This window comes from Arvicanthis niloticus, chromosome 5 (genome assembly GCF_011762505.2).
Source record: "Arvicanthis niloticus isolate mArvNil1 chromosome 5, mArvNil1.pat.X, whole genome shotgun sequence".
In the NCBI taxonomy this organism is placed as follows: Eukaryota; Metazoa; Chordata; class Mammalia; order Rodentia; family Muridae; genus Arvicanthis; species Arvicanthis niloticus.
In genome coordinates this window covers 55,220,921-55,240,596 of record NC_047662.1, presented here as the reverse complement: position 1 = coordinate 55,240,596, position 19,676 = coordinate 55,220,921, and the positions used below count along the sequence as shown (strand labels likewise).

The window sequence follows — 19,676 nt, the reverse complement described above, 5'->3', positions numbered from 1 at the left end:
TGTGTTTTTTAACTAGTGTGCAAAATACTTTTGGAAGTGTTAAATTCAGGCATGTATTTATATGGTCAGGGTATGGGGCAGGTGTTCAGTTAGGGTAACCTTCCTGGAGATAGTGATCTCCACGTTGCCTCCTAGTGGATGTAGAGAAGGTAGCCATATGAAGGAGCAAGGAAGGGCACAGAGAATAGCTTTGAGCCCAGGATATGGAAAAGAACAAGGTCCATTCATCAAACTCAGGTAAGTGGGTATGTAAGATTCAAGCAGGAAAAGAAAGGGAAATAATTGAAGTTTATGTTTTCATCTTAGTCCTACCAGTTTTAGAAAAGGAAGGAGAGTGCTATATGGCCTGAGCTGAAAGGTTGAGAGGAACTGCTGGTTTCCACTGTGTGGGAGGCTCAGTCCTCTGCCTTGTCTGCTTAACTGGTTCAAGTGTCTATCTGCATCTTTCTTCTTTGACTGCTTCTCACTGAGAGAAGCTCAGTATGTATGATTCTTATGTATGATTCTTATGTACCAATTGGCTTTGTCTTCCTGAAAGTTGGTTGTTCTTAATACACACAGCTCTGCCAGCACAGCATGGCTATTTTTGTCTTTTTATTGTTTCAGAATAATTTCACAGTGGCACCCCACATTCTCCTGCGTTTTCTTCTAGACTCATTCTTATATGACTTTTGCATAATTAGAGGCCATCACATTTCTCTGTGAAACGGTATGCTCATGCACAGCAGAACTCGGGGAACCAGAGCTCCTCAGACTCCAGGGGTGGGAGCTGAAGGTTGCATGTGGGAAGAGGGTAACAGACTCATTGGCATTCCCTTTCCTGTACCTTCCTATGCCACATAAGACAATGCATTTCACAAAGCTTAGCTTTGTGTCATTGTCACTGGGTGACTAATGAAAGAACCTCTTCCTATCCATGGTGCCAAGGGTTTTCTGTTCTTTTCAATTGTCTAAAAAGTATGCCATTAAGTATTTTAGAAATGAAAGGAGGGAGGACAGAGAGTTGTTAGCTTCAAGTCTTTGATTGGTCAGGAAGAAGAGCATTATTTACATGGAGGTTACAGGTACAAGGCTCACAGTCCCCACAGTTCCCTCCAATGTTCTAACTGCTGAAGTGCACTTCTGGGAATCCTTGCTTACTTTGTTTGATTTTGTAGGACCCCTTTGAAAGCATAAATTCTAGAGGCCTACTTCATCACTGTTGATGAGAAATCAGAAATGAGGTACAGTCATTTGTGTTTTCCATAACTCTCATTGGACTTTGTGCATGGAACAGTGGTTCAATTGGTTGTTCAGTGGTTGAGGATCAGGCCCAAGCAAGTGTATTTCTTAAACATTTTAAGTTATCCTTGGGCATGGCAGCCATGGAGTTGTGATACTTGCTGTTATCTCGATAGTCTACTAGAGCAGATGAAAAATGAGAAGCTAAGATAATGAGGAGACAGGAGAAAGGGTTAATGCCACCCCTTCCCTCTCCTTCTGCCCTTCCACATTTCTGCTCCTTTTCTTCCTCCCCCTTTGCCCATGAAATTTGTTTTGGTTGTTTTCAAATATTTGTTTCTGTTGTTGTTGGTAGCCAATAGGAAGATAGATCCATTGGAATAGGATTTGGACTCAATCAGCAAGCATCAGTTCCTGGTTTTACTATTCACCAAGCATTTTCTCCATATGAAGAATTGGGCTTCTAATGGCTGCCTTTTAGTTACTAATAACTTATATTTAATTTATCTTCTCCATTTCTACTCACCCTATCAGATCTAAAGGCTTCATTCTTATTTTCTTAATTATTTATTTTATGTGGATAAGTGTTTTACCTACATGTATATCATTGTACCACATGCATGCCTGGTACCTGAGGAAGCCAGAAAAAGGTACCAGATCTCTCATTTGACTTACAAAAGACTCTTTGAGGTTTCTGTTCACATTGAGGAGGAAAGATACAGACTATCCAAATTCCCATTCTTTATCTTAGGAATGATTCATTAAACTGATTGTTGTCACAAACCAATTAGTATAAAAATGTGTATGAGCCAAACAGTAAGATTCTGTCCTTAACCTGCATGCTGAACTCTGTCTATTTCTGATCTGAACCAGCTCACAGCCCTTCCTGCATGTTTCTGTGCTAATCAGAGCTCCCTAAGAGGCAGGGGTGAGGGTGTGTGTGGCAGAGGCAGGGGTGAGGGTGTGTGTGGCAGAGGCAGGGGTGAGGATGTGTGTGGCAGAGGCAGGGGTGAGTGGGTGTTAAGAAAGAAGGGGATTTATTATAAGAAATTATCTCACCCAATTCTGGAAGCTAGCAAACCCCTAGAGTTTCTGGTTTAGGGCCCACATCAAAAGGCCTGAAGAATAAGAGAGCCCATGTTATAGTTCAGTATAGTGTCAGCAGTCTCAAGTGGGGCACAGGAAGAGCAGTGCTTCAAGTCCAGAGGTATAAAAAGTACTGACCAGTTGGAAGGCCAACAGACAGGAAGTATAGTCTTCTTCTGGGAAATGCAAACCTCCTCAGGTCTTCACTGAGTAATTGGATGAACCCGTTTACACCTCAGGTGTGAACATAAAACTCACCCCAAAAGTACTTCACAGAAATACTCAGAATATTGTTTGATTAAATTTCTAGACATCATGTGGCCAACAAAGTTTCTTCCTGAAACAGGATGCTGAGTGGTATAAATCATTCTCACTAGTCAATCACACAACTCTCTCACCTTATCTTTTAGCCTTGTTTATTTCTCTCTGCGTGGATCAGCTTTCTGTTCCACATAAAACACACCTAAGATTAACCAAAAGAAGAAAGATTTCTTCTGGCTCACAGTTTCAGGGAGGACAGTCCATGGTTGCTTGACTACTATGGCTTTGGGGCAAATGGCAACAAACAGCACTGTGGTATGGAGTGTGTAGTATAATACAACTCTAACTTAGGATGCCAAGAGAGAGGGGAAGGAGCCATTATTACCTTTATATCCATACCTAGATAACCTGACTTCCTTCTATTGGGCCACAACTAGGAAGTATTACCTTTCTTTCTTTCTTTCTTTCTTTCTTTCTTTCTTTCTTTCTTTCTTTCTTTCTTTTCTCTCTTTCTCTCTTTCTTAGCTATGCTATACCTTTATTTTTTTATTTTTATTGGATATTTTATTTATTTACAATACAGAGGTCATCCCCTTTCCTCATTTCCCCTCCCTAGAACCCCCTATCTAATCCCCCCTCCTCCTATATGCTTTTATACCATTTTAATTACATGCATGTATTAAGGTCAGTTCTAGGTTAAGGGTCTAGCAATATAATAGATGCAAATAGTCAAGGAACAAGCAATACAGTAGACGCGAATAGTCAAAGAAAAAGCAAGGCATTAAACCCAATTATATGAACACTCCTGTGATCACTGTTTCTAAGGGCTTATCAGGATGACCAAAGTATCTGAGCCTACTTCCCTGTCCTAGCTCAAGGTCATTTTCATGTCTGAAGCCTACTTCCTTGTTTTAGCCTAAAATTTAGATTCCTGTCTGAAATTACGCTTTTGTTCTAGCCTAATATTTAAATACCTACCTGAGATTACTTCTTCAGAGACTGGTGATAAGCAGTGTGATTCTGGAATCTTCTTTTATTATAATCTCATGAATTCACAGATTTGACTCTAATATTTTAATTAAATGCCAAATTGTCCAGCTCTCCCTCTGTATTGGAGGGAGGATGCTCCTTAATCTACAGTAAGGTCAGTGTCTTCTGTTTCTCCTTTTCACCTGTGGAAGCCTAACGGAAGGACTTTTTTTGTAAGCCAAATTGCCATTTCTTCTTTAATCTCCAGGTAGATGGTCTGATGCCACAGGTCAGGGTCTAGAATCAAACTTTGGAATCTTAGTCCCTGAATCTGGGTCCTTGGAATGTAAAAACTAATGCCTACATTAGCCTTTGGGCATTTCCTTCTCTACTTGAGGCAGAACAAAATTGATGTAGGGTCCCAGAACCTTTCAATTCAGGGCAAAAGGATTCTGGATGCTGAAAGAAAAGTTCAAAACCATATTCATAGTCTCTTTCTTCATATAATTAAGATGTCTCTGAATTCTGATGAAATCTAGTTTACAACAAAGAAAGAAAGAAAGAAACAGAAAAGCCTACTGTTCTGTCAAAAGAACTAAACAATGCCCAGCTTGGTGCTCTTGTTTTTATGTTCAATGTTTATTTACAGACTGGCTTTTGAAACATGGTAGCTGTTATATTAAAGTAAGTTCTATAAGAGCAGCTTCTTTTTGTTTCCTGTGTGCTCTGAGTCCCCAGACTTATCCATACATCTGTCCTCTGTTTAAGGAGATCACACCCAAACCCGGTCATCTTTCAAACATTGTTTCCATGCTGTTGGGTTTTGCCAACTAGACTTAACTGAAGAGAGACACCTTGTTGAGTTCTTCTCGTCATCTGTCTAGTAAAATGGTTGGTTGTCAGGACAGCGGCATAGCAAATAGGTCACTGTTAACCACATGAATTCTTTAAACAAACTTGACTAGTGAAAATTCCAACATATGCTCCATATAAGGGTTAAAGAAAAGGAAATGTTTCAGGTATACCCTTTCCCACACAAACTGGACATTTCTCTGTAAAATCTATAAGAATGATAGTCAACACACACACACACACACACAAACACACATACACACACACACAAACACATTTTCCACCCTCTCTTCAGCCCTATCTGCATTCTTGATGGAGAACCTGTGGGATGTGTAGGCACTTTGGTCTTCTGTAGTCTCAGTACCAGACACAAGAAGCACCCAAGCACTGTAGGGACTGCATCTTGATAATGGCCTTTATAGATAGATTTTATGATGTTTATCTACAAAGAATCTGAGTTTAGAGGGCTTGAGGCTCTGAAAGTTGAGGCATGCAACCAAAGCCAGATCAAACTGACTGCTAAAATCACACTCTTCATAATCGCACTCTGGCTTCCTGTCAAAAATGTGAGGGGTAGGGCTTTAAAAAGAGCACTTCTAAGATGAAATATATGCTTTTCAAAACAATAGCAGAAGGCCCTTTCAAGGGTAAAACAGTTGGAAAAAAAAGAAATAATATGTAATTTAGTGTTCATTGAGTATAAGCAATTAATCCTGCCCTCTGGGGGCGAATTTACTCCAGCTTATTTGCACATGAAAGTACAAGACTGGCTTCCTCTTTATGAAAGTAAGACATCTGGTTGGAAAGTGAAAAATTTGGTCAATTACCTGAATCGTGTTTGGTCTACATGATAGAAAAGCCCCAGATGTCTTGAAGTCACCAGATGTTTGGCCTTGTGCGGTTACCACCAGCCCTGCTGACTGGCCCTTTCCTGTGAAACTTGCTGTGTGACATCCCATAGAGGCAGCCATTGTTAGGAGGCTGTTATCTTCTGTGAGCCAGCAGTGTACAAACAGGAGTCTAGACTGCTCCCCCACACTGGCCTCTGACAAAGTGTTTCTTGGGCAATGCTGCATCAGTAAATGGCATCACACAAAGAAGCACAGTGATTCAAAGAATATCCTTTATTTTGAAAAGCCTGTCTTCATAGTGATCAAATATTCTTTTCAGTACTGAATTGCAGGTTTGGAAAAGGAATGGAAGAAAGTTTAAAACTGAGAACCCTGAGTCTGTCTTTTTTAATGTAATTTTCTTTGAGCTATAAAACAACAAATTAAAGTACTGAACCCCCACAAAATTGCAGCTAAAGCTACTCTTTCCTGATTCTGTCATTTCTTAGATATGGGGGTACTCTCTATGGCTGCCTGTCTTACATAGCTCTAGAAAGCCATAGTCATCTGACAGTCCATTGTTTCATTGACAAAATAATATTTCCTTTTGAAACCAGCATTTAGTGCTTAAAATAACCCCAAGGAGAATGCTTTCTACACTTATTCTTAAAACATTTCATTCTGAAGACTGGAAATGTGTTAAACTTGAAAATCATGAAAGACCAATTCCACAAATTTTGAGCCAAATTTGAAGCAAGCTTTAATTAATTACTGGCCAAGATAATGGGCCAGGACCTTTCCAAGGGTTACAGAAAATAGTAAGATGTCACAATTTGCAATGCCTTATAAAGGCATGCCCATAAAGCTTCATATTTCCCATCAGGTCCAATCACATGTGTACACATATCCTGACATACATCCTGCCTACATAACTCCTGCCTACATCCAGTGAAGGGCAAGCCTACACCCTGATGTATTTTTTGCCTGTGTACCTTCCATCTTCATGTGATCAAGTTCATCCAGTGCAACTGGGTCAAACAAACTTGTTTAACAAATGAAAACATAAACAATGGTGGTCTCTAGCATTTCAGGAAATATATTTCCTTGGGTAAAGGGTTTACAGATTAGAGGCATTTTTGTTTTATGAATCTCCTAGGCAAGATAGCTAAAGCTTAAAACATAACTTTGGCTCCATACATGACCACAGGGAGACATTTTTTCATGCTAGCAAACAGAATTCCATTTTAACACCTTTCATGGTTTCTGCAGCTTGCTCCCATGACCTCAAAAACATATATCGTCACACACTAACAGCATAGAGTCCTCAAGGTTTTCAGCTCAGCTAGAATGAACTATGTGACGTCTTTGTGCTAGGCAGTATCCAACGTACCAGGAACAGAGAGCTCCGATAACTACAATAGTGTCTCCTACCTGCTGATTTTTTGTTCTATGTGGGATGTCAGCAATTGTGCTTCTTGGGCATTATCCTGATGACTTATCATTACCACTCTGGGAGGAAACTAGCATTATTTTAGAATTCCTATAAGCATGAACATTTGCAATGGAAAGAAATCCTTTGCCCAAGGTCATAAGCCCTGAGAGTAGGAAGGCCATGGACTGCATCCAAGATTGTGCATTACCTAACCTGAACTCCTCAAGCTATGCTAACCTGTCTGCCTCTGACAATGCAGTTGAAAGAGCTGTGCCCTCTGGGCCGTTATCATTGAAATTAGAAGAGGTAGGTGCAAAGGAAAAAGTATTTCTGTTTAAAGAACAGAATGATGTCATTCCAGACACCATACTGTGGGGTTCTAGAGGAAAGAGGGATTAATTACATCTACCTAGGGAAGGATTTTAGGGGGTAGCCTTAGGCTATGTGAGAACAAAATAGGTCATCAACAATTATCTAGAGAATTAGGTCATTATGGGTGTCAGAGCTGATGATTTCAAGCTAAAAGACTACAGCTATGCCCTGAATAGTTCAGAACTTCCTCCCATACCTCTGGAAGCTATTGAGTTTTGCCAGCTGTTCTAGACTCTATGTGTCTTATGGCCCTGGCTTCCTTCTGTATGCTGTGGAGGGAACAGAGTGGCATTCTATAGTAGGAGGTATAGAAAGCGGAGGAAGCCTTGTGAGTCAGGAGCTGTGTTTTGAGTCTAGACATTGCTTCTGTGACTGCTTAACCATCAGATGTCCAGTTCCCTCTTTGGATTCCTGGTCTGTAAGAGTCAGTCTAGGAAAGGAGAAGGTAAGATATTTCAATATGTTAGAATATTGTGGCCCTTGTGATTTTGTTCCTATATATGGTCTTGCTTTCCGTTTTATTGCAGTTTGTACCTAACCCAATTTCCCAAATTGGATGGTAATTTGGGAAAATTTCAGGCTTTGGAGTCAGACCTTTGTATCCTGACCCTGATCTGATCCTCAAATGTAACTCCTCACTCTCTTCTCTCCCTATGTAACTGAACAAATTTTAAAAGTCTTTTGTAGTTTTGTTTCTATTCTATGAAATAATAAACTCTCATATTTAGACTCTAAGTTACAGAACCTAAATATATTGCTTTCCAAAAGAATTTTCATTTTATTGTTTTGTTATTAGGATAGAAAGTTATATAAACAGAAACACTTACCAACACCTTATAGACCTGAATAAATATGTTATTTTTTTTTCTTTTTTTTCTTTTTTTTTTTTTTTGGTTTTTTCGAGACAGGGTTTCTCTGTGTAGCCCTGGCTGTCCTGGAACTCACTCTGTAGACCAGGCTGGCCTCGAACTCAGAACTCCACCTGCCTCTGCCTCCCAAGTGCTGGGATTAAAGGTGTGTGTTATTGAAATACAAGATGTACATACCGCTCTTCAGCTCACTGACCTATTGCAGTAACTAGTTGCTAATTGGATTCTTTGAACCAGCTTATCTAGCTTGGAGGATTTGAGAGCTGTACTCTGCAAGAATCTGGTTCTGTAGTCTCTTGCTGTCATAGGAAGAGTCTTTGTGCGCAGGGAGAAGTGGCAGCATGCCTTCTGCCATTTGCTGGGTATGTACATTGCCCTTGATGTACATTGTCCTGAGTTAGAAATAAGAGTGGACCACTGGTGGGATTATATTAGTTTCTTTACCCTGGCAACATCTGGGATTGAGAGTTAAATTTAGTGTTCATCTGTTTTTTGTTTGTTTGTTTGTTTGTTTTTGTTTTTGTTTTTTTTTGTTTTTTGTTTTTTTTTTACTCTCTACTGAAACGCTGTATAGGTGGGCACATATAAGTGTAAAACTTTAATCTTTTTATCCAAGTGGATTGATCTATTTTTTATGATCTTTAAAAAATAATCAAAAATGTGTAAGTTTGTTAAGTAAATATTACTTTTTAAAGTATGTTGTAGACACTTCGAGTGAAAGAAATAAGAAGTGGAGTGAAATGAAAGTCTATGGGCCATTGTCTTTCTACTGGGAGAGATGAACAGAACCTAATATAGAGATGTAATATGTAAGAGTTATTTAAAAGTATACCTAAAGTATAGGAAGTATAAGGTATATTAACACCAAGTCAGAATACACAGTCTGGGATCTTCAGTATGTATCAAACCATGTAAACTATGGAAACATGTTAGCTAACATGTAAATCAGAACTGCTATTAGAAAGGACTAGTACCTGCTAAAATGATCTCCTCTATGTTGATCCTTGACCTGTGTTCTACTCTGGGACAGTGTGTGCACACAGTAGATCGTTATCACCATTTCTATAGTGAATGATAATGAATATCATATAGTTTGATGTGAAATCGGTAAAGGAAATGGAATTTCTAGGAATCGTATCAGATGCTGTCCTTAAAGAGTGGAAGAAGAACACTAGCTTCGGGTTTCTCAGGAAGTCTCTACTTGGATGAATCATTCAGGACAAGTGTAACTCCAATACAGGAGCCAAGACTACTACAGTCTTTTCAGCCATTTTCTACCAGTTGTTCCAGTTTTCTAGAAAATCCCCAGAGCTTACTCATGTGATCTGAGGCAGGCAAGGCCTTACCATTCTCTGGAACCATTCAAGCATGTACCATGTCTGTGTGAAACACCAAACGTAAGAATTGCCCTGAATACTGCATAGTGATTGAGAATTGTATGTTCTCAGTCTTGTTATCCACTTTTAAATCAGATTGAAAGAATTCCAGAACTCTCTCCAACTGGCAGGGCAAAGTGTCCTTTAGCACAGTCTTGGACATAATCTGGTTGGCCGGTCAACCTTGCCCAACCGAGCTGGTACTAGCATTCCACAGCAAGCACAAGGAAGCAGGGTCGCATGCCACCCACGCCCAAACCTCTCTGACATTTCCGTGGGCCTGGAGCCAAATCTCCCCCTGTGTTTCATCTCCCTCTCAGCATACAAAGGAACACTGAACCTTCCAGTTAATTCAATACCCTCCCCCCTTCCTGGAGAGGATAACAGTTCTGTTGACCATTATAATGCATCTTCTGTCTCCCAGCAATCCACATAGTCATTAATTTCTGCTGCTGACATCAGGAGAGAGGATTATGTGTGTGTCTGAAACTGTTCCCAGAGTGCTCATTAGTCATAGATAATTGAAAAACTGGTAGGGGAAGGTTTGGTGTAATAGGAGCCCTGCTTGTGAAGAGGGACTGCAGCCACCCGATAATTGTAGGCTCCAGCTTTGACCACTCAGGCCAAATATGTCCATTCAGATGGGAATTCATGGGGCCCAGGAGTCCTCAGGGCCATCTGATATCCCAAGGCGAACATGTGACACAGCCAGAGATCAGAGTATAGGTGAATTGCTCATGGGTTTCTTTCCTGTCTTCAGCTTGAGAAACAGGACTTGAAAAAGATGCAGGGAATCTACTTTCATTTTGTTTTTATTTAAACTTAAGGCAATCTGGTTTGTTATAAACAAACACACCGAGGTCATGATCTGGAAGGACATGGATGGTTCAGGAGAGTAGCTTACAGCACATCCTATCTGTGCTGTTATAGAAATCAGGTTTTTTTTTTTTCCTAGAAACTTCTGGAAGTACATGTGCTCATGTGCTTGAATGTTTGGAATCTTTAAAAGGATCACAAATATGACATTGGAGGAACACTATTCTACATCCTGGCTTTGTCCCTTATTTTATCTTGGTTGTTCTACCAAATTCATACCTTAATTCTTCCCCATGTTTCCTCCCTCCCTCCATCCCTCCCTTCCTTTCTCCCTCCCTGTTTTCTCTCTCTCTCTTTCTTTCTTTCTTTCTTTCTTTCTTTCTTTCTTTCTTTCTTTCTTTCTTTCTTTCTTTCTTTCTTTCTATCGGACCAGAAAAACACCTCTAAAACTATTATACAAGAAAATGTTTGTTCAAACTAGAACTTAAGAGAGAACAAATTCACCCACACCCCCATTGGACACATATTTTGTATGTGTGTGTTTTACCTCCTAGGAATGTAGTTTTATAAATTTATCAACATTGTTATTTTTACAGTGAATTCATATTCTTCTGCATAATATCTTGCAGCCCGAGTTTTTCACTTGTTTGGATATTTGAAAGATAAAATAATGTTTCCTATGCTAGCCTTTCCTCACGTAGTAGGTTTACATTTTTACAAAGCAAATCCAAGGGTCAAATGTGGGCAGGTCCTCAGTGCCTTGCTGTCTACAGCCATGTGCTGCCCCTTCCATAGGCACCCCCCTTTTCCCCACCCTCCTCAGTGTTTGTATTCTAATAGACTGGATACTTATATCAACTCCTGGCCCCTCTGGGCTCCCTACAGTGAACCACCATTTCTTTTGATGGAGCTACTTTCTGGAACATTCTAATTCTAGTATGTTAGCATCTATTGTTCACCTTTGGAAGTCATCCCAACAACATTTCAAGTGTTACCTCTTGAATATTTCATTCATTCTCTGAGGCCTGTGTAGGGAGCCCTCCTTATTTCCTTGGGCACATCACATAATTTTACCTTTTTCAGATCTTCTCCATAAATTACTCTCTTAGTTTCCCAACTTCTTAGTTGTAGACTTCAGTGTGAATGTTTTAAAATCGTAGGGGGCACTTTCACTTATTGACCAACACCTAGAACTTGGCACAGGGTGGGTGAGAATCTGTGGAACGTCCTCTAAGCATTGTTTTTGACTGGTTTGTGAAACATATGAGTGAGTGGTTTGACAAAACATAGACGAGATTGCAGATGCTGAGTCAGGGACATCTTGATTGCTCTGGGAAGAGCAATGCTGTGGTTTATTTTATGTGAATGAAAACTTTGGGGAAATTTATCAGGTCACATCTAACAGCCCTAGTCCTTCTACAGTGATTCTGGATGAGAAACAATGGATGCATAGATGTGGAAGGGAGATTTCTTGAATTCTCACAACAGTTATTTCCACCTTCCTGTTTCATGTAGTGCCCTTCTGGTTTGGATAAACAGAGTTCCTTCTTGTTTGAGGTTAGTTGATTCCTGAACACTGTGGTTTCACTTTAAGAAGGGATATTCATGGTGAACATTAACTTTTATTCCTAGATCACTAGCCTCAGAAGGCTGGCTTACCGCCCTGGGGTGAACTGTCTGGGAACAGAGTTGAGACAGATGCTGTATCAGTTGTTGACTGAGAATGGTTATCTGTGATGGAAGAGACCATCAGTGGATATTGTTCCACATCACTTTGGCCAACCCAGCAGTGTTGTTGGGTGAGGGGTACATAGCAGGATTCCCTCCTTCTCTGAGTTACAGGACAGGGGCCCTAGAGAAAAAAATCTGCAGTTGAGGATATTCAAGACACTTGAGCTTGGCAGTTGGCCACTGTCTGCATCCTCAATCTTTTGTACCAGTCAGATTTTTTTTCTTAATAAAAGAATTCAAGCCATAGCACCTTCTCCTCCGCACACCCTACATCAAAGCTACCACCATGATTAGTTATTTCTTGCTCTGCAAAATCTCTCATGTCTTCTTTGTTCCTGTATCCCCGTTGGACCTTAATGATTCTTCTGTTTTCTTTTCTGTTTTCAAGTGTGTCCTCTCCTAAATAATGTTACTAGAATGAGCATCTAAAAACCAAGATCAAGCCACCATGCTCTCTGTAATTGCCTGTTCAGTGGGATCTAGCCTGTCAGTGCTGAGGCCAGGCATTGCAGTGTTATTGCAAGTCCTGCCTTTCTAGCCTTCCCTGTGTTCTACACCCTTCTCCCAGCCCATGTGTCTACTGACAAGCAAGTCTGCTGATAGCCCATGGCCCTGCTCACAGTCTTCCTCAAGCCTTCTCAGAAAGAAGAGATTTCTTCATATACCACTTAAGGTTTTTTTTTTTTCTAAATCTCCCCAGAAAACAGAGGTCCACCATGCAAATTATCTAAAACTGTCCTGGAAAGTTACTCCTTTTAAAGCTGTAGAGCTTGAAGATAAAGGTAGACCAGAGTTTTCATTTTTACATTTTTTTATAGAAATCAAACCTTAAAATAACTTTGCAGGCAGGATTTCCAAATGGTAGTAGTTTTAACATATATAATAATGCTTGTTTCAGAAATACTTTTCTTCATCCTTTCATTTATTCAGAGCACGTTTGAGAAAAATTCCTACTTCAGACACCAGAGTATAGGATTTGATGTCAGAGGCGACTCTAAGGCCTACTTCCCACTCTTAAGCTATGTGGCTGTTGAAAATTTATTCATCTAATACCTTTAGCTTCCTGACAGCTGCCTGTGAGATGGGGACAGAGCAGATACTACTATACCCTTCATAGAAGTTGTTAGCAAAACGAAGTGACAACATGGATAGTGTATTTGTAGTCCAGTGCAGAGACTAGACAGGTTCATCCCAGGATGGATGTTTGTCACATTTGCACAATATATATGGTGACATAATTAAGAGACTGTCCCAAATCTAGAACATAGCTCTTCCTTAGTTCTTATGCCCTGGGAAATCAGCATAGACCAGAGGTTAGCCTGCTTCTTCTCTTACATTAGTACCCTGTTCATTAGACCAGCATAATTCAAGTAAACTTTTGTAGTCCTCACGATAAAGTTTTTAAAAAGTAGACAAATTAATTTTGATATGTCTTATTTAACTTAATAGATAAAAATATCATTTCAACATACAATTGGTCTAACAATTGTTCTTGCTTTGCTTAAGGATAAAGCCCAGGATCTTATCCACATTAGATTGTATTAGTAAACTGCAGCATCCCCAACTTATATGGAATTAATTGTGAGATACTTTACGTTTACCTTTTTAGACTGAATGTCTCTTCAGTGTATGTTCTGTATTTCTCACCAAGCATATTACAATTCACATACTAGATTTCCACTGGGAATTTTTTTTCTTTTCTTAAATGAATGCTGGAAAAGTAAAATTACATATGTAGATCACTTCAAACATACTTCGTTTTTCAAAACAGACATTCAGTGGTTTTAAATTTTAAATGTAAATTAATTAAAATCAGTTTTGAATAAAGAAGCTCTAAAACACACCATAGTGATGTCAGTCTTTTGGGTAACCTATTTTCAGAGTTAGTTATGGACAGAAATACATTGTTTAAAAGAGTTGTAAGGGTGGACTGGGGAGGTGCTTACTTCCAGTTAGCGGGGGCTGCTGGAGCCATTTGCCATCTTTACTTACTTTGTCTGAGCTGAAATCCTAAGGCACTTCTGCCCATCCTAAAATCACAAGGTGCAAAAGAGATTGCACACTACGATACATAGGGTCTAAGTCTTATATAAGCCTGCATGGCAGTGATGCATATAGAGTATCTTTTAGAGTGAAGGGGGGTCAACCTCCGTTAAACAGCTGACAATAGAGAAATTGTTTCATTTTCTTCTGACTTGCATGGTTTTTCTGTGTCCTTGTCACATCTCCCTAACTAGGTGGAAAACAAGAACAGCCTTTTACCGCTCCACAGTGCCCACACAAAGCTAGACAATCGATAAATTATTAACTAAAAGCCTGCCTGACTGTAAGAACTCAAGGTCAGTTGAAATATCAGGGTCACTGCATTGCAAAACTCCAAAGAACTGTTTCTGTGTAAGCAGTAGCCTCGTGGAATCCCCAAGGTTTCAGCTGGGCTATCTCATCCAGCTGGAACACAAAACTTAAATTCTTTCTTGGAACAAAATATTTCCTTTTTTTATCCTATGATAGGAAACAACTACAGAAGTCACTTTTCTGTTTCTTTTGGAGTGTGTATTTACATGTGTATCAAAGACATATACCAAGGTCACCAAGTGAGCAAAAGGACATTTCATAGCTGCATGGTCTCTGTCTTTATGAAGTTGAGAAAAGGCAGGCGCAGAGGATGGAGCAAAAAAGTTCTCTTAAGAAAACCCTCTGTTCCTTTTAGTGGATTCCAGACTGATGGGTGTTTGTTTTCTCTTATGTCTACCCAGGAAATCTCGTGTTGCCTCCTGGAGCTTCTCTTGGAATGGGGCTTATACCAGAAGCAGCCAGAGAGCTGGGTCTTCCTTCCGGAATTGCGGTGGCAGCCTCACTCATTGATGCCCATGCAGGAGGACTAGGTAACCTCTCCTTCCCCTCCAGCACCAGTACCTTAGGTTTTCTGGAAACTGGACTGTTGCCAAGAACCCAGGATAGTTCTCTGTTTGTACAGCAAAGGTCAAGGGCGGATAGGTCAAGATGTAAGAATGAAAGGCCTTTATACATGTAGGCACTTGAGTAGACTTAGAAAACTTTTACTCAAATAGAAAATGTGTTTCTAAATTATTAATTTCTTAATACATCATGATATAAAAATTAATCTAGATAGTTCTGTGGCTTACTGAAATTTGAAAAATTTATGTTCACTTTCATTTATAGTGTGTGATGGTAGAATACTTTCATGTATTCTTTTTTATTAATGGAACTGCAAAATATTTCTAAGCAAAATATATTATATTTATTGCATAATATAATATATTTATTACATAACATATTTAGTAAAATATTTGGCTTTTTTCATAAATTCAATTACTTGATTGAAGTCTTGATTTCATTTCTTATATAACTTTCAAGTCTGACCTCTTATCACACTCTGGCATGGTGCTAGGGATAGGGGATGTAAAACTACCTGGGACTGTGGTGGAGCTCAGGGGTAAAGCATTTGCCAAGCATCAATAGGGTGTGGGATTCAGTTCTCAGCACCTTAAAACTGAACTGAAATGCAGTGAAATAAAATAAAACTAAATTCTCTTCCAATTTTTAGTAGAAAAAACACAGTGAAGCACAAAATTGCAGTTACATGTGGAGATTGTGTTCTCATCTTCATCTCTACTCCAGATTTCTTTTTTTTTTATTTTTTAGATAGTATGATTCTCAGAATCTCTCAATTTTACTATAGTCATATAATTTTCCCTAGACTTTAATACAAGAGCATTTTTTTCGAATTATGGCTTGTAATTCATAAGGCAAATATACCAACACAAATGTCAATACATGACATTGAATGTTCAGAATAGAATGGCATAAAGTAGACAAGAGCAAGTCAGAACACAGCAGACTATGTCTCCCATGGTAAAGGTAAATAAACACTGTGTTGTGGACCTATGTTTTCATTTGTGAGTGCATATATGTGTTTACCAGGCCAAAATGAAAGTCTTACAATGGATTATAGTCACAAAACTTCAGGCATGTATGGTTACATGTACCTGTAGTTTTAGCTGTTCGAGAGATGAGGCAAGAGTTTAGCCAGTCTGGTGGCTTTGTAAGACTCCAAATCTTAATTGCTGATTCACACTTTACTTTAGAGCAGTGGTTATCAATCTGTGGGTCATGACTCCCCCCCCCCCCCTTTGGGGAGGGGGTCAAACAGCTCTTTCACAAGGCTGCTGATGACCATTGGAAAACACAGATGTTTACATTCTGATTCATAACAGTAGCAAAACTACAGTTACAAAGAAGAAATAAAAATAATTTAATCACTGAGGGTCACCACTGCATGAGGAACTTCATTAAGGGTCGAGCATTAAGAAGATTGAAAACCTCTGCCTTAGAATCGAGAGCTGACTCTTTCAAGGACTGGCACATATTGTGTTTCCAGATCTCATTCCATTATATCTCTGGCTTGGCACATATGTTCTCTCCCTAGAAACAACTGTTAAAGTCTCAGTCTACTTTACACTGCTGTAGCAGTGTTCCTGAGGCCACAGACACCAAGAATGTAAATTTATACTTAGAGTTTTGTAGCCTGGAAGTACAAGGTCAGGACACTGATATCTAGTAAAGGTCTGCCTGTGGTAGAAGGTGGAAAGACAAAGGAACATGAAAGTGGAGTAGGCTGCTTTCACTGGGAGCCCCTTTCATTAATACCTAGCCCCACCCTCCTGAATACCTCTTACAACTCCCACTGTCAACACTGTCCCAATGGGAAAGGGTATTGTGGACTACAGTTATTTCCAGGTATGTAACGCTCTCAATTTGAGGGTGGATACTAACTTCCTCCTTTGCAGGAAGTTCAGTGGAGCAGTCAAATTTAGACGTTCTGTTCATTGGACTTTTTCATCACATTTATTTATTTGAAGAACTGATCACATTGCATTGTAAGTTTATGATTGATCTGATTTCTTTTCTACTAAACTGTGAAGTCCTTGAGAATAAGGACATTATTCATCTCATAATCCTAGTGGTGAGCCTTGTATTGTGTTTTTATAGGTGGCTAAGAAATGTATTGAGTAAAGTCACATTAAATGTTACAGTGATAGTTCATCTGTTTCCTGATGTGTGGATTGGATGGCACTTATCAGCTTGAGAGTTCTATCCCTCTTTATCCTCCTGTTCTCGGGCTCTGGTCCAGAGACAGAATAAACAAGAGAACTGCATATGTGATAATTGGGTGGTGTGGTGTGGCTCTGACCACAAGCAAGGATGTTTTTCTCCAGCACTTCCCAGTATGAGCAGTGCTTCTGAGTAGAATGTCATGTGTTGGGCTTTAAAGTACAATCACAAACAGAACTGGAGGTGTGGACAGACATGGAGTGTTCCTGCCTCACAGTCACCCTGACAGTGTAGATCACAGAGGCAGTCAGGGGAGCTTTCTTCATCATGGTCTTTTGCAATTGTCCCTGGGGTGACAGTTTCAACCATTTGCCTCACCCAGGTGACAAACACTTGGCTGTGGCTACTACTTGCTTCAGGGAAGAGGGCCTTCTAGTAGGGAGCCTTGGGCATTGTGGTTTCCTTGTCAGCTTCCCTGGCCTTTCTAAGGACTTGTCAAAACTCACCTTCTTATTTCTGTTCAGGACACTCTGTACTCTCTGAGAGGGGAAACTCCTAGATGGCCCCAGTGTATTGCCTAAATGCAGAGCTCACTGACAGAAGTGTTATTTCCAGAATCTTTGACTTACGTCTTCTGTGCTGAAGTTCTCTTACAGTCATTAATCAGTTCCCACCTGTGGAAAGGGAGTTTGTGAAGTTCAAAGATAGAATACATTCTTAGGTTCTTAAAGGACAGGACTGAGGCCTATGCTGACTGGGGAGAGCAGATGAAGGGATTCTTGTTACTGATAATTCTGATCAAGTTTTATCCTTATAGCTTCCTTTCTAGTCTCTTGTTCCATCACCTTGCAGCCAGCTCAGGATTAGGATATCTGTGAAGGTAAAGAGACCCAGATGTAAAACTTCCACTCATTATCTACCTTTTGTGTCATGTTGGGTTGCAGAGGAGGCCTGAGAGACCTGAGAAGACCATTTGACCACAGATAGACTAAAGATCACCATCAAGCATGTGCAGGCCTGTCTGTTCTGGGGGTCTGGACACTAGAGATTATCAGCAGTGACCATACCAGACACTTGTCATTCTTTCTGGAGAGATTTTTATTGTTCTTTCCTGCTCTGTGTTTATGAAGCTTTATAGTATTGATTTGAGATAGCAGGTCTCTGACCAGACTAAATTCTTGTTCTGCTTACAAATGGGCTACCTCTTAAACTTTTGTTTTCTCTTTGATGGGAAAGATTAGCAATGGCTCTTCATCTTTTTTTTTCTGTAAAAACTTCTGATATATACATCACACACACACACACACACACACACACACACGTGCGCACTCATGCATGCACGTATACATGTACACATACATACATACATATACCCCTTAAAGAAAATGGTGGTATGGTGGTCTGCCACATTAGGTACCCAATAATGAAGCCTCTCTTATTGGTTTTCTCACCCCAGAATCAAGGAAGAGCTTAGTGGATGAAGGCCTTTCATTTGTATATGACATTCCCTCCCAAGTGTGAAATATCTCTCAACAGAACTTCCACTTCCTTCTCTGTAGGTAGGCAGGCAGAAAAGAATCCAAAGATCTGACTCCCTCTGTCTGCTCAGGTGCCCTGATTTTGTCTTTCTCTATGTCCTCTAAATGAATGTGGAATTTACTACTCTCAGTTGTATAGGTTTCCAGGAACAACCATAAGAACTGGTTGGATGAACTTAGTTCTGAGACCCCAAATGTCAATATAAGGGCCTAACTTTGTAGTGGGATGCCATGCAGGCCTCTCACAAAGCTGCCCTGACAACCATGGGATGCCGTATGCTGGTCTGACCTGACCAGCTATGAACCCCATATTCTGACCAGGAGGTAGGGTCAACTCTCAGCAGAATTACCCTATAGACTCTCATTCCCAAAGACAGCCTGGGAGGGGGAAGATAAAGATCAAAGAGCAACACAACTCAATTCATGTGTTTTCCAGCTCTGGAAACAGGAGGAAGGACTTTGTGAGAATAAAAAAATCAAAGATTAAAGAACATTTTGTTCTTAAGGGACTGGTTAGTGAGTTCTCCAGCAGACAGGCAGCAGATAGAGGAGTTTTGTTTGCACTTTGTGGGGGTGGTTCTGGCCAGGGCTCCTGCTGCTGGTATTTTTCTAGCTTGTAAAAATAGCATTAACTTTGTTCCAGGTCTGTTCTTGGCTCCAGCGCCCCAACTGTCCTGAAAGGAAATAACAACTTCATTCCTCTCTCAGGCCCCTCTCCTTTCTTTGGGTCTTGCCTATCAGACAAACTTCTGACTATCCATCGAAGCTTGAAGATGCTGCCATCTTCTTGTGGAGGTCTTCCCCGACTACCTGACTTGCCCTCTTTTGTCTGTGTTTGTGCTGTATCTGATGTTTGCTGGCTTGTATGTCAGTGTCATCTTATTTACTCATGTGTAGGTTCTTGTAGCATACTGTCATTTCATCTGAGCAGCTGGTATCACAGAGACTGGGTGAATGAAAGAATGGCGTTCCCTTACCAGTGGACACTTACTTTGGCTGGGAGGCAGCTGTCCTTGTGTGGTGGCTGTACTTGGTTCAGTTCTTCAGGAACAAGCATTAGGTCCGAGCAATTCTTCGGCTACTCCTAAATGTCTGAAAATCTCCATAATTTCTGTTTACACTCATATTAGCACGCTTTGGTCAAAATCATACATTTTGCTAGGTTGAGCACAAGTCTTTGATTCTCAATATTAGATTCTCTGTCAGATGTTACATTGGCTTAAACTGCTCTTCTGAGTTGTGGTATT

At 40.1% G+C, this 19,676-nt stretch overlaps 1 protein-coding gene across 16 annotated transcripts in view; it reads left to right on the top strand.

Moving 5' to 3' along the window:
- Positions 1-19,676, top strand: part of Fggy (FGGY carbohydrate kinase domain containing) — a 363,434-nt gene that overhangs the window by 159,395 nt on the left and 184,363 nt on the right. For all 16 annotated transcript variants that reach the window (XR_013110578.1, XM_034503690.2, XM_034503689.2 and 13 more), the window contains one exon: positions 14,572-14,700. Coding sequence is in view for 15 of the 16 variants with exons in the window: in XM_034503690.2 (XP_034359581.1) it covers positions 14,572-14,700 (129 nt within the window). In the remaining variant the exon portion in view is untranslated. The remainder of the gene's footprint in view (positions 1-14,571; positions 14,701-19,676) is intronic.